Here is a 14,144-nt window from a genome sequence, read left to right as displayed (position 1 = left end):
TGGGGAGAGAAAAACCGTGTCCTAACACCCTCCTTAAGCTGTCTCAAGGAACCTCAGCCAGAAGGTCTCCTTTCCTTCTCCTTTTCTTCCCTCTTCAATTTTAAAAAAGAAATTCTCCTTCTGTTCCGTTTCTCATCTTTGTTTTTTACTCTTTCTCACCCTGAACAGACAGACTGTCTCCCTCACCAGCGCGAGCTCCTCCCCCCCCCTCCCCCACAGCCATGAGCTCCTCTGACCAGCCAGTGTTGCTGAGGCTACATCTTTGTCCTGTTGGTGTTTATGAACTAAGGAGATTCAGAACCAACCTGCTCAACCCCAACACTGTAAATGGAATAGAAGCATGTTTCTTTTAATCTAGGAGGCCTAATTTCCAAGAGGCTTTAGAAATTCTGATGAAGATGCAACCGGGAGGAGATAGACGTGGAAAATGACAAGCTCTGGTGTTCAAATGCAACAGCAAACACACGAGGGGAGAGAGAGAGAGAGAGAGAGAGAGAGAGGAGAGAGAGAGAGAGAGAGAGAGAGAGAGAGAGAGAGAAGAGAGAGAGAGAGAGAGAGGAAATGAGAAACGCTGAGGAACAGAGGACAGCACGCTTGTTTAAAATCCTGGCTGCACTTCCTGAAACTCTCCCAGCCCCACCTTTCGGCAGTTCTTTCATAGATGGGAGTGTGACAGTGCTATCTGCTGACCACAAGGTGGGGCTGGTATTGGGAAATCAGAAGGATTTAGGTTGAATATCAGAAGATATCTTTTAGCCTTTTCCATTTAGAAATCTTTCTACATTGTCACCTAGATATGATTTAGGGCAGCCAAGCTATGCCACACAGATGTAATTAAGGGCTTGCTATACACTAAAAATAACACATAAAAATATGTGTTCGTTTTTCAGAAATTCTTTTTCCCTCACCATGGTATATTTATGAAGGTAGGTAGTGCCTTGCTGTGCTATAGAGCTCTGCCACAGAGCCCCTGCAAAGGCCAAGGGGGGCCTGAGTCATTCTCTTTCTTTCGTAATTTTCTTCTTTTTCTAGAATACTATTATATTGAAGATGTAGAGGAAGAATAGGAGAAGGAGAAGAAGAGGGAGAGAAGAAAAAGAACAATCAAAATGGGATTATATGAATTTTTAAAATACTTTAACTCTGTATTTAATAAATTAACACTTTTAGATTGCAGAAATCCATTGCAATGCATTCACGTTGTTAAAAATATCAGCACTTCAGAGTACATTTATACTCTGTGTTCAGGATGGGATAAGAGTTCAAAGTTGAATAATAAATGTCTTCTGTTTTCAATGTTATTAGTATATCTTTGTGACTGAGGGTGTGACCTTGTTTAGTAATAACACCAAAGACCAGCTTTGAGGGTTTTCATAAATGCAAGACCCTGAATAAATATACTCCTCCCACTCCACCCATTTGATAAGTGCTGTTTACAAACTACAGATGTTGTTAAATAGATTTAATGGAGAGGTTGAGACTGAGCATATTTCACTCTTTTAAGCAGCAAAATTTAGACCCATCAGAAGCTTTTCTTGTAACCTTATTTTCTAAGCTTAAAATGATCTTGTTGGATTATAGCTTCAAGACTTGGGCCACTGACACAGAAGCACTCTGTGAGCTGCCAGAGCTGTTTCCAGGTTGGCCTTCACTCTGCAGAGGTAAAAGAGTCCAGGCTTTGGGGTAAAAGAGACCTGGGTTCTGATTTGAATTCTGATTTGAGCCCAGCTGTTTGCTAGTTGTGAGTATGCTATTTTTACTCTCTGAGCTTGTTTTCTCAATTGTAAAATGGAAACAATAGAGCCAGATGCATAAATTTGCAGTGAAAATTAAGTGATTAACCTATGTAAAGAACCTAGTGCAGTGACTGGCACATGACAAACATTAAGTACTGCCAGCCATAGCCTCCACTTCATGCAACTACAGGGCCTGGCTGAGGAGCTCCACTCAGGATGCAGTTGGAAGAGATCTACCGAGCAATAATTGCCCCACATCCAAATAATTCTGCAACTTTAGATGCTTTCTCAAGTGTCTAAGTTGATGGAGACTCCATCCTTCCAAGTGCTCACACCTAAAGTCTTCATCACCCATGACTTTTTTCTTTTCTCTCATCTCCTACCTGATCCCTCAGGATTTTGTGCTGTCTTTACCATAAATTATCCAGAATCTGAGCACTAGTTAATCACCTCTGATGTTACCTCCCGGGCCTAGTGTAGACAGTAATCCCCTCTCTCCTGGATTTCCACAACACTCTCTAACTGCTCGTCCTGCTTCACTTTTGTCCTTACTACAAACCCTTTTCCCCTCCCAGCCAGAGTGTCAGATCATGTCACTGATTTTCTTAAGACACTGAAATGGTTCTCTACCTAGAGTAAAAGCCAAAATTTTTATAATGGCCTATAAGGCCTACCTGATGTGGCCTTACTCTCTGTCCTCCCTTCCTATTCGCTAGGTCTCCCTACTCTAGCCACACTGGCCTCCTTACAGTTCCTCAAATATGCTCTCAACTCTGTCCATTCTAACAGTCCCTTTGTCTGGAACTCTCTCCCACATAGCTAAGCCAATTCCTAGATCCTTCCATTCTTGGCTCAATGTCAGCCTCTCCAGGAGGCTTCCCCTGACTCTCCAATGCTGCAATCTGTTCACCCCCCACCTACCTGACACCCTGATCCCCCTGGCCTGCTCTACTTTTTTTTCCATAAAATTTTTCCACCTAACACACTCCCTAAAGGTAGGTATTTCCTTTTGTGCTATTCACTAACACTTCCTAAGTGTCTAGAAAAATGTTTGGGATATACAAGGAGCTCTGTAAACATCTGCTGAGTGGATGGGTGATGGGAAAGTTAGGCTTCTTTCCACATATTCTCAAGTGATATCCACTCTTTGGTATTTTTGCTTTGCAGTAAATCTTTCTTTATTATTATTATTTTTTTCTTCTTTCTGTCTCTCTTTCTTTTAACATTTTTTTTTTTCTGACTCTGACCACATTACTTGTTTCACAACAAGGGGTCAAACAGTTGCAATTTATCTTAGGGTCATGAGGAAATCAATAAGAGGAAATGTGTCAGGTGAGAGATGAGGACAGGAAGTGTTTCCTTCCATTCCTGGGGGTTGGGGGACAGGAGTCTGGTGGTAACACACACCATCCCATTGCTTCTAATTCTAGGTTCTTACTTCATTAAATCTATGCCCTTCTCTTCCCATTTGATGATAACGTTATAAATGATGATTTTTAGTTAGCTAAAAAGGACAAGTACAAATTCTCTTAATGTTTTCCTAAATCTGAGGGTTAGGCAAGCATCATCTCCTGCTACAAGTTGTCAAGTTTCCCAGAGGAGGTTCTCCATCTATTTCATATTTCACATTCATTAAGCCTCACAGAATAATAAAATGGTCAAAAGGCAAGTTCCTTTACTTTACAGATGAGAAACCTGAGGCCTTGGCAGGAAAAGGGACTGGTCCTTCTACTGGATTATGATGTCTACTCTTCTCCCCTCACTGAATCAAGATCCTCTTCTCCAGCCTTCTAAATCATCTCAGGCAGGAGAGAGTGGGAGACAGAAGAGGATCAGAATAAAATCTGTCAGATTCACAGATGCATGAAAGAAGCTTACTGAGGCAGCACACAGTCTCTGGACTCTCTGCTTAGGTTCTATAATTCTAACTCTGCCTCGTACTTGCTAGATGAGGTGACCTTCTGCAATTAACCTCTCTGAGTTTGTTGTCACATATGTTAAATAGAAAGAAACAATACAAAAATATAGGGTCGTTGTGAATATTACAAAAAATAAAACATACGATGTGCTTAGTAATACGATCCTGTTAGTACAGTTATTCTTGAGAGAGAACTTTCTGTACCCATTCCTAAAGTCTAACTAAGTCAGAAAAGAAATGTGCCATTTTAATTCTTCTCATTCTCTGTGGTTCTCTATCATCTGCTTGATTTCTCTTTGGGTCTCTTGACTGTGTGCTTCCATGGTCCTGTTTTTCTGGGCGGGTGTGTTATATCATACTTACCTTCACTCCCCCCATGCCTCTTGTTATGCTTTTCCCCAGCTTTGTAGGAGACGTTGCCAGTGGTGTTTTCCAGGTCCACCTCCCACTCTTGGAGAAAAGGAAGTGCACAAAAGTTCATCCAACAGTTTTGGCGTGAACAGTTTTCCTTTGTTTCAAAACCCACCAGAGTCTGCGGGTGGTGGTTTCTTCTTTCCTCGTTTAGGGACCACAAAGGGGAATTTAATTTTGATAAGTAATGTAATAGAGTCAAGAGAGATATATTCTGGATGAATTGCTGTGGAAAATAATAAATCATGCAGATGGAAGAATAGACCACCTAGAAATGAAAGGGGCTCATATCTGGAAACCGGACAATATGGGGTACCAGATTAAATAGAGATAGATTAATAAGCTTTATATCCTTATTTTGCCATAAATTTGGGGGATTCTGAGACTGGACCACATCACTAAACTCACACACAATCTAAATTATTTTCTCATTTTGTTTTTTTATGTGAAAATAAGTATAAGATCTTTTTCTTGAATGGTATATCTTTTGTGCGTAGCTGAAGGGACTTAAGGAAGAACTAAAATTTAACCCTCCCATTTCAGCCACCTTTTGCCATTGGCACTGCTGTTTAGTAGATTTGCTTATGTGGTTGCATCAGTTAAACATAGTGCTCAGTTTCTTCTCTTTTGGAGGAATTTGGTTTTATTCCTGTGGATGACGAGAGCATGAAAGTTCATTCCTATGTTGACCTTGTATAATACGAGCTTTCTCTTCCTTCTCCCATTTCTCTTTTGAGAACTTCAAAAAAAGTTCTCTGAAGTCTTTGTCCTGGACATATCCAGAAAGAGCAAAAACCAGTCAGGAAATACCACTTCTTTTTCAGTTGAAGTGACTTAAAGATGGTAAACTCAGGATTAACTCATTTGCAAGTGTTATTCTTTATTAATTTTAGTCTTTTTTTTTGGCTGCTGGCTGGCATAGGAATCTGAGCCCTTGACCCTGGAGTGATCAACATGCTTTAACCAACTGAGTTAACTGGCCAGCCTAATTTTGATCTTTAAGGGTTTTTAAAGGCACTCAGTAAACTCCCTAAAACTCCATGCACAACATTCTATCTTTGGGCTTATGTGAATTTGGGGGTGAGCGGAGGACATATTTTCAAATAATTAAATGGCTAAAATAAAAAAAGATTAAAAACCACTCAGATAATATTTAAAAGGGAAGTTAATCTGTTTAGTCTTAGCACAGTCAAGGTTAATTAGACTAAGTTGGTAGGACACCACTCATGTTCATTCACTGGCCTCTGGAAACTCTTGTCTGCATGATCTTCTGGACTTTCCAGGGTCTGGGAAATGCAGGTGATGGGAAGAAGGAAGCAGCAGCACCCTTCTCCATTGGCAGACTCCAGTTGGTAGTAGTCCATGCTTACCGCATTTTATCCTTTATCCTACTGTAATCCTATTGTATTTCCTCTTACCCCAGCCCTAGAAGAGATTGAATAGCTAATTCACCAAGGGAGGAAATTGCTGTTTGGCTGTGCTGGTTACTATTTAACAACCACTGCCAAATTAGAGCATGAACTAAAACTGTATTTTCCAGACTAGATTCTTCTGGGTTCATGTAAATAAAATAATTGTCCCCAAGTGAGACAAAAGCAGACAAAGACAAGCTCTTTCACTTCTTTTTGTTGATATTGCTCTTGTTTGGAGAGGTTGTGAGGACTGGGGAATTTGTGCTTTCACTAAAGAAATGTTTATAGAGCACCTGTTATGTGCAGGCACTGGGCTGGAAACCGGCATATATTGTAAATAAGGCAGACATGGTCTCTGACTTCATGGAATTTCCAGTCAAGCGGGTGAGACACATCAACAAATGGGTTGAGAGCTCATCACTTTAATGGAATCCATTAACGTGGAATTTGCATTCAGGTCAAATTTTGTCTGAAATACTTCAACAATCCCTAAGGCCAAAGTAAGGAGAAGAAATATTTAAGGTAAAGTTCACATTTTAAAACAAAACTTAAAAAAAAAAATCAAAGTTTTAAGAGGGATAGAAACAAAATATAGGAATTATAACATAAGACCTGTTTTTCCACCAAAGCCATTTTCTTCAAATTTCTAAGAATTTATCTCAACTAAACTGTTAAAAACATCATGTCTATTTATAAAAAAAAGATGAAAAGTTAAGGAACTTTTGAGAAAAGAAGAAAAATATCACTATAAAATCAAAATACCTTGAATCAGCATTTTTGAGACCTTTTTCTTTTATAGTCACTTGATTTAATTACTTGTTATGGGTCTTGTTTACCCCAAGATATAATTAAACACACACATCGGTCTGGTCATTTCTAATACAACAACTTTTTTGTTGAATGATTTAATTTTCTATGATCTTTAGTTTGTGTGAAAGAAATCCTAGTAACAAATAATATATAATCATTATTATCTCAAAGGTATCTTTTATTATAAGTATTAGAAAAAACAATGCCTAATTGTCTTTAGAAGAAATCTAATCAACAAAATGAGCATATACATACATTTGTTTTATAAATTCACCAGAGAAAAGATATAACTACAAGTAAATATTTGCATTTGGTTTTTTTTTTCAAATTAAAGACAGGCTAATATTAAATTTCCTAAGTTTATAATAATAAACTCCTGTTTCTACGAACTAGTCTCTTCCCCCAAACTAGTCCTTCAAACTCCAAACTCCATTGATTTGGGAGATGGTATTAGAAATGATATTCAATTCTTCATGTATATCAGTGGTTACAGTACTTTTAAACGCACAAATGTGAATTTAATTATTCAGCATAAAAAAGAAAGCTTCAGTAATGGAAGGGAAAAAAGCAGCTAGATAGAAGCTCTAAGAGATCTTTTGTGATAACACAGCTTTACTTTTTGATTGCAAACTTTTAAAAAGAAATGTGGCCTTCCCACTTCAGGAAGACAATTGTCACATAAGTGACAAGTTAGAAGGGAAGAAAACTGACATTTATTGAGGGCCACCTGTGTGCTGGCACCATTATGGTTATTTTCCATATTTTTCCCTATTTAATTCTCACTGTGATCCTATGGAACTGTGTTATTCTCATTTTACTGATGAGGTAACTGAGACACAGTGAGGTTAAAAAACTTCCCATGGTTGTTTGGCTAATGACAGTAAGTGGCGGATCTATGCTTAAGACACATTTGTTTTATGTGAATGCCCATGATTATCCTTAAATTTAAGTTATTCTCACTTGATGTTGCTCAAAACCAACGTGTTTAGTTGTTCGCTTCTCCAACTTTCAAGACTTTGGGAAATATGGCTTTTCTTTAAAAGGCAGGATGTTTAGCACCATGGACCAACTTTGCTTAGTATTTTTATAAACTGTTAACTGGGGGTATTTGAATTTGGAGATGGAACTGAAATGTCATTGGGGTAGTAGAGCAGAGCAAGTTATCACACTAACAAAGTACAGAGCTAAGCACATGTTTTAAGTCTTTTCTCTAATTCTGAGTTTTACTGAGTAAAATTCCAGTAGTCAGGTATGTTTATGTTTACGACGTGGCATTAACAATGTAGTAAGTCAAACTCATTGATATATGCTTAGCATTTTGTCTATGGTTCCCCTAACCTAGAGGGTTGCTGAGCTGAGACGAATTTCCTCAAAGGGAGAAATAATTTCAGGTGTGAGTTGAGGCTTTACTCCTAGGATTAAGAACAGCAGTGTTGAAGGAGTCTCAGATTTTAGCAGCAGCAGTTGAAACATGAGCATAGAATAAGCATGGGACAGATTCATACCCAAGTTCATTTCACCAAAGCCCCTGTACTCTCCTCTCCCACCCTGAATTTTGCTTTGTTACGTGAATAAAACTTTGCTTAGGCTTACAAAATAGCCCTAATTCTAAAAGACTTATTTGAAGTTGGGGGTGGGGGTGGGTGGGGAGTTAGATGGTTTAACACAGCAAAGAGACTCCCAGTTTTCTGTAGGGAGTTTGATGGAAGAAGAGTTATGTATCAACGTGGAAAAAGTAAATGCCTATCTTTGTCTTGGTTCTTTCTTGAGCTCTTCCCTTTCTTGGGCGATAGACGTGGTCAGTGGCTATGATGAGAACCTCTGAGTGCTCTTCTCTGCTCATTAATGGCTCTCATAGCTCAGGAGCTGATTGGAACTTAAATAAACAGCTCAACTGTCAAATAGAGGGTAACAAAACATCATTTGTATTTATGTGTAGCTTTGCACTTCAGTTCAACATTGTACCCCACTCTGCTCTATTTTAAGGCAGGATATCCTCAAAGAGGATGATTAATTCTGCTTTTTTTCCTGCTTAAGATCATTTAGTCCTTCTACTCACTGTGCAATGACTCAAAGGGTTATCTTCACTGAACTGGGACAAGATAGAATTACTGCCCCCTGTGATTCTTTGTCTTTGTCCATCCCCACCTCTGATGGAAAGGGTCCTAGGACATAATGCATTGAAGGTTATGTTGTGAGAGATGAAGAGTATTTGCAAAAGAGGTCTCTTTTTTGCCTTGCAGATGCTCCATTCTAAAAAGAGAAAAAAAATGTGAGCATTAAGGTTAAACGGAACTAACTCACCAGCTCATCCTCTAAGGATGATGTCAGGACAAAGTTGGAACCATGAGAAGGGGAAGAGAGGGAGACATGGGGAGATGGAGATAAGGAGGGAGACGAGATGCCTGTGTAAGTGGGACTCATCAAAAACACAAAGGTAACCCTCAGGGAGAAGTAAAGGAGTATTTGCACATTCTCAGAACTCTGTCTTGGTGGTGCTGCTGGTATGATTGGGCCTTAATGCTGAGGGGCTGAACCAGTCAAGCCAGAGGGTGTATAAATGAGAATGTGTCTCTGCTTAACATGCCAACATCAATGAAGCAAAGAGTCTGGGAGTTTTCTTTGTGATCTAGGTCTTTTTTACATATCTGGCCCCAACTTATTACATAACATTCACATTTTCTACAATACCTGGCATTAGCAGATAATCAATATGTATTAAATGAATAAATCGATAACTAAATTTCTGAAATACTGGAGTTAAAAACAATAGAAACTACATTATAGAATAAGCATATATTTTGAAGGTATATTACCTATAGAAGGTAATGTAACTCCAGTACTACTTTGTCCTCAAGCCTAAGGTTGGTTGGAGGAAGATAAAGAAAGAAACAGCGTTGTTCAGATACTAACCTTTTTGTAAAGCATTAAAAAATGGCATTTCCCCTCCACACATCCTTGTGTGGGTGAGCTCTCTGCTCTACCGTGCTTCCTAGGAAAAAAGAAAAGTGTTAACCCAACTGATTCATTTATAAATTGAGTACTTGCCTGGAGCAGGACAGACTTTTACTATTGTAAGGTCCTTTTCTTAGTGTTCCTTATCTAAGGAAATTAAGACCTTTCTTGAAAGGACTTTCTTCAGGACAATAGGACATAAAGCCATTTTTTTATGATGCATGCAATTTCTCACTCCATCCCTGTTGCTACTGATCACGGGTCCTCAGAGTTTAGTGTTGGTTTCCTTGGATAAGGAGCACAAAGGAAGGGTGGATGGACCAGACTTTGAATGCTCTTTCCACTAAGTATACTTTGCTTTCCTTTCCATTAGATAACACCTCATTCCCACCCCAATCAAGTAGCCTCAGTGCACCACTTCATGGACCAGAAACATACCTGGACTTTACCTCCTGAGTGTCCTTGAACAGTGCCCCTACCTGGAATGTGCTGTTCCCCTTCAACCTCCTCTATTGAAGTCCTCCCATCCTTCAATGCCTTGCTCAAACTGATTTTGGAAGATTCTGTCCTTGTGCCGCTGGCTGGAATTCATATCTTAGTACTACTTGTCTGCTCAATAATATAATCAGCCCTTATATGGCTTTCTTCTTCTGATAAATCACTCTTTAAGAACAAGTATTTAGTCTTATCCATCCCTAGATCTCCCACATTACTCAGAAAGTTACTCAATAAATGTTTGTGGAACTGAATTATTTCTATGTGCAGCAGGTGTGCCCTTTCATTCTGTTAATATATATTAGAGAACCAAATATTTTGAATGTTTTAATATGCTCTTGAGAGCAGTAAGTTTTCCTGAAAACCCCAAAATGCTTAGAAATGGACTTATCATAAATCGTACCCCCAATAAAAGTGGTTGACTAGATTACTTTCATTGTCATTACAGCACACATAACAGTTTCCATAAAGAAACTATTGTGCCATAAAAAAAAATCATCAATGCCCTGTTCTAACAGCTGCCACTGTGTTACATAGTATATGATAAAGTAATCTATAAATAAAAAAATACAATTGGTAATAATTTATCAAACTGGGAAGTTTTAATATTTAAATATATGTTTATTAAAATTAAGTTATTTTAAAGATCAAAGAAAACTTTAATCATGCTGAACATTTGATAAGGAACCAATTAAGGAAGTCTGATGACTCAGGTCTGGCTTCAAGGGGTGGGAGGGTAGTTGCATATTGTGGAATTTCCTCTGACACAATGCAAAGATGAGAGTGCACGTGTTCCCTAGTGTTGCGATAGTTTAAAAAGCCACAGGAGTGCCCCATTCAACACAAATCCTCAGAGACAGCAGAGCGCAAACGCTTCTAGGACTAGAGCCAGTAAGAAACCGGAAGAGACCATCTCATCTCCTGTGAACATGACTTCCAAGCTGGCTGTGGCTCTCTTGGCAGCCTGTGTGCTTTCTGCAGCTTTGTGTGAAGGTAAGCATAACTTTCTGACCTGCAGAGATTTCCTGTGTCTAAATGTGATCTTCAGACAGCAAGTTATCCTGAATGTTTTTGATAACAAACATACTTTTTGTTCAGGAAAAGAAAATAATCTTTACAGTCATTTAATGTTAAGTTGAAGTTTTATTTTTTTAGGCTGTATCTATATGATATTTAGGAAAGTATAAAGTTTGATTAATAGACATTCTTTTCCTATAATTCATACTCTTGTAGTATTCAAATATTTAACATATATCTGTAGTTTACAGTATATCTTATTGCAGGCCACAGATACCCATGTTATCTATTAATATCAAGAAAGGTAACTCAGAAAATTTTACTCCACGTAGTATTTTATTGACAAGCCTCAGACAATCATCAATTCTTGTTTGGTGTAAAGACATCCTGATTATATAATTTCTTGGGATCTCTCCTATAAAAAGATACAGTTTAGAATGCTTACAGCATATAATTCCTATATTTTTCTTTTATGCATTAAGGATTTTGATAAGATATGACATCTCTTGCAACACATTTATATATTTCTATTAATTTTTTCTGAAAGCAATTTCTATGTTGGTGAATCTTAGTTTGCCTGCTGTAAATAGCATTGTAGTATCATGGAGGAATATGCAATATGGAGTGGGAGAAAAAGGTACCGGGAGAATGTCAATATTGCACAGATAACTCTAACTCTTTAAGTAGAAAAGTCGTTCAATGTTGTCAGTAATGACTTTTTAAAGCAAAGAACAAAACTGGGGTCAAGGGCCAGTAGAATATCTGACCTTCAAAGTCAGAAATGGATTTGCTAGAAATGTGATGTTTCCCACAGTCCCCAAATAATCATATTGGAATTAAAGTTGGGGTAGCTAGTAGATCTGGGCCTGTTGATGACATCAATCTTTAAACACTTTTTTTTTCACAGCTGCAGTTATGCCAAGGAGCAGAACAGAACTTCGATGCCAGTGCATAAAGGTGCACTCCAATCCTTTCAATCCCAAATATATCAAAGAACTGAGAGTGATTGAGAGTGGACCATACTGTGCAAATTCAGAAATCATGTAAGTACTTTAAAAAAGGATTAGATATTTTGCTTTAGCTAACCTAGAATTGAGGAATGTGAGGGTATCCAGGAAAGTTCCAGGTACTAGGAATAGTAGTTAGCGAAACCGAACCAAACCAAACCAAACCAAACCAAAGTCTTTGCCTACATGACATTTAAAAATGGTACCTTCCATGCCTCCTAGTTGATCGTTGCTTTGGACTTAGATTTTATGTCTGTACTTTAAGAACCATGATTTGGATGGGAAAACTAAATATTGATTTTAACCATCTCTCTCTCATTTCAGTGTAAAACTTGTCAATGGAAGCGAGCTCTGCCTGGACCCTAAGAAAAAGTGGGTTCAGGAGCTTGTGAAGGCATTTTTGAAGAGGTAAGTTCTTTATTTTTAAAAAAAATTAAATTCTCCATTCATCCTGAGACATATAGTCTAAAAGTCAGCCTATAGATTCCCTGCTGCTGCTGAAAATCTTTTCTTTTAGGTATCTGCCTCTTTGATTAAAATAAATAAATAAATAAATAAATAAATAAATAAATAAATCAGCAATAGTGAGTTTGTTGTACTCATGACTGGGAAGACAGCACATCTCAGTCTGCCCAGGGAAGGTCAGGTTTATGCCTGTGTGCTGTGTCATTAGTGAAGTTCCCTTTCATCCTCCAAAGTATCCTGTTTTGGATGATGATTTAACTGGTTTACCTATTTACAGTTGAGAAAATAGAGCATTTCTGACACATGAATGTCTGAGACTAAATATTTTAAGAAAATACATTTTCAAAAACCTTATGTTACTCCTTATTAGAACATTATTAATATTGAAATTTTAATTTAAATTAAATTTATTTATTGTCAGGACCGAGAAGCAAGATTCATGAAAAAAGCGCATTCTTCATGATGTCCAAGAATTCTTCAGTAAAGATGCCAATGAAACTTCAAACAAATTTACTTCAGTGCTTCATGTACTGTGTGGGTCTGTTGTAGGGTTGTCAGATAAAACACAAGATGCCTTGGCAATTTAAATTTTAGCAAAACAATGAATAATTTTTTCATTGTACCGTGCAATTTCTAGGACATACTTACACTTAAAAAATTATTTGTTTGACTCAACGGCAAATAGAAAATGATTTTTTAAATATAAAAATGTCAATAGCATGGGACAGTGTGCAAAGAATAAAACTGAGGTCAATGGCTAGGAGAATATTTAGCCTTCAATTTCAGAAATGAGTTTGCTAGAAATGTGATATTTCAAGCATCACATGAAAATGATGAGACAATGAAGGTTGCCGTAAATTCAAATTTTGCTGGAAATCCTGGATTTTTATTTGTTACATCTGGCAACCCTAGTCTGCTGGCCAGTATCTATGAGTCCCTGTTTAACTATACCTCAGTTTCTCCTTTATTCCTAAACTAAGGAAAAAAGTATCAGCTACCATCCTACCTCACAGGGATGTTGTGAGGACATTTGGAAGCACTTTATATATTTTTTTGTGGTTATGTAAATTATTTTCAAGTGTATCTTATTCACCTATTTATTATTTATATATTTATTTAAGCATCAAATATAGTGAAATATGTGCATAAATTTGGAAAAATGGGAAAGGAAGAAGCATTGCTGATAGGATAGTATAATGATGTTATAATATATTTATTTTTTTTAGATATTAAATTATATTATGTAAGAGAACATTCGATCAAAGTTTCCAGGTTAAGCCAAAAAAAAAAAAAAAAAGAAAAAAAAGACATTCAGTTAAATTTTTATTTCGGATAAACAACAAATAATTTTTTAGTACAAATACCTTCATTGTCTGAAATTTTAATTAAATTGACAATTCTCGTTTTGATACTCCTGGTCTTATCTTGTCATTGCCAGCCTTGTTATGCAGTGCTGTGTTAAATTATAGAATCCTGACTTGGGACCATCTGTCTCAAAACAGCAAAAATTCACCAGGCAATATTAGCAAAGTAATTCCTTACTGGTTAAAACTTATTTATTTTGTATGAAGAGATTCTCATAATTTTATTTAAGTGATTATGGTTTTTAACACCAGGCTGTATTTTTAACTTTAAGATGCTTTTTTGTGTTCCCAAGGATTTTTCTACTGTTTTTGATAGTATGGAGATATAAATGTAACTATAGAACATTTAAAATATAATTTAATGTCAAAGTCATCAGGTGTTTGTCTTTCTTTTATAGTTTTAATTTATTGGGAATTCCTTTGCTTACATTAAAAATCATATTTAGATTTAGAAAATATAAAGGCTTTCTCTTAGCATTTTGTAAATTATATGAAAAATTGCAAACCTTTATCATAGAAAAACAGAAATCCTTTTCGGAAATGGGTTACAAAGA

The 14,144-nt window shown here is 37.1% G+C and overlaps 1 protein-coding gene across 1 annotated transcript; it reads left to right on the top strand.

Annotated features, from left to right (window-relative positions):
• Positions 1 to 10,601: 10,601 nt before the first annotated feature.
• On the top strand, positions 10,602 to 12,815 carry CXCL8 (chemokine (C-X-C motif) ligand 8). The gene is made up of 4 exons (XM_008573816.1): positions 10,602 to 10,730; positions 11,662 to 11,797; positions 12,086 to 12,169; positions 12,648 to 12,815. Exons 1-4 carry the CDS (start codon positions 10,667 to 10,669, stop codon positions 12,667 to 12,669), a joined length of 306 nt encoding a protein of 101 aa, XP_008572038.1. The 5' UTR covers positions 10,602 to 10,666; the 3' UTR covers positions 12,670 to 12,815.
• The last annotated feature ends 1,329 nt before the right edge of the window (positions 12,816 to 14,144 follow it).

This window comes from Galeopterus variegatus, unplaced genomic scaffold, assembly GCF_000696425.1.
Source record: "Galeopterus variegatus unplaced genomic scaffold, G_variegatus-3.0.2 Scaffold967, whole genome shotgun sequence".
Lineage (NCBI taxonomy): Eukaryota > Metazoa > Chordata > Mammalia > Dermoptera > Cynocephalidae > Galeopterus > Galeopterus variegatus.
The sequence above is the reverse complement of the archived record's forward strand: the minus strand, read 5'-3'. Positions and strand labels throughout refer to the sequence as shown.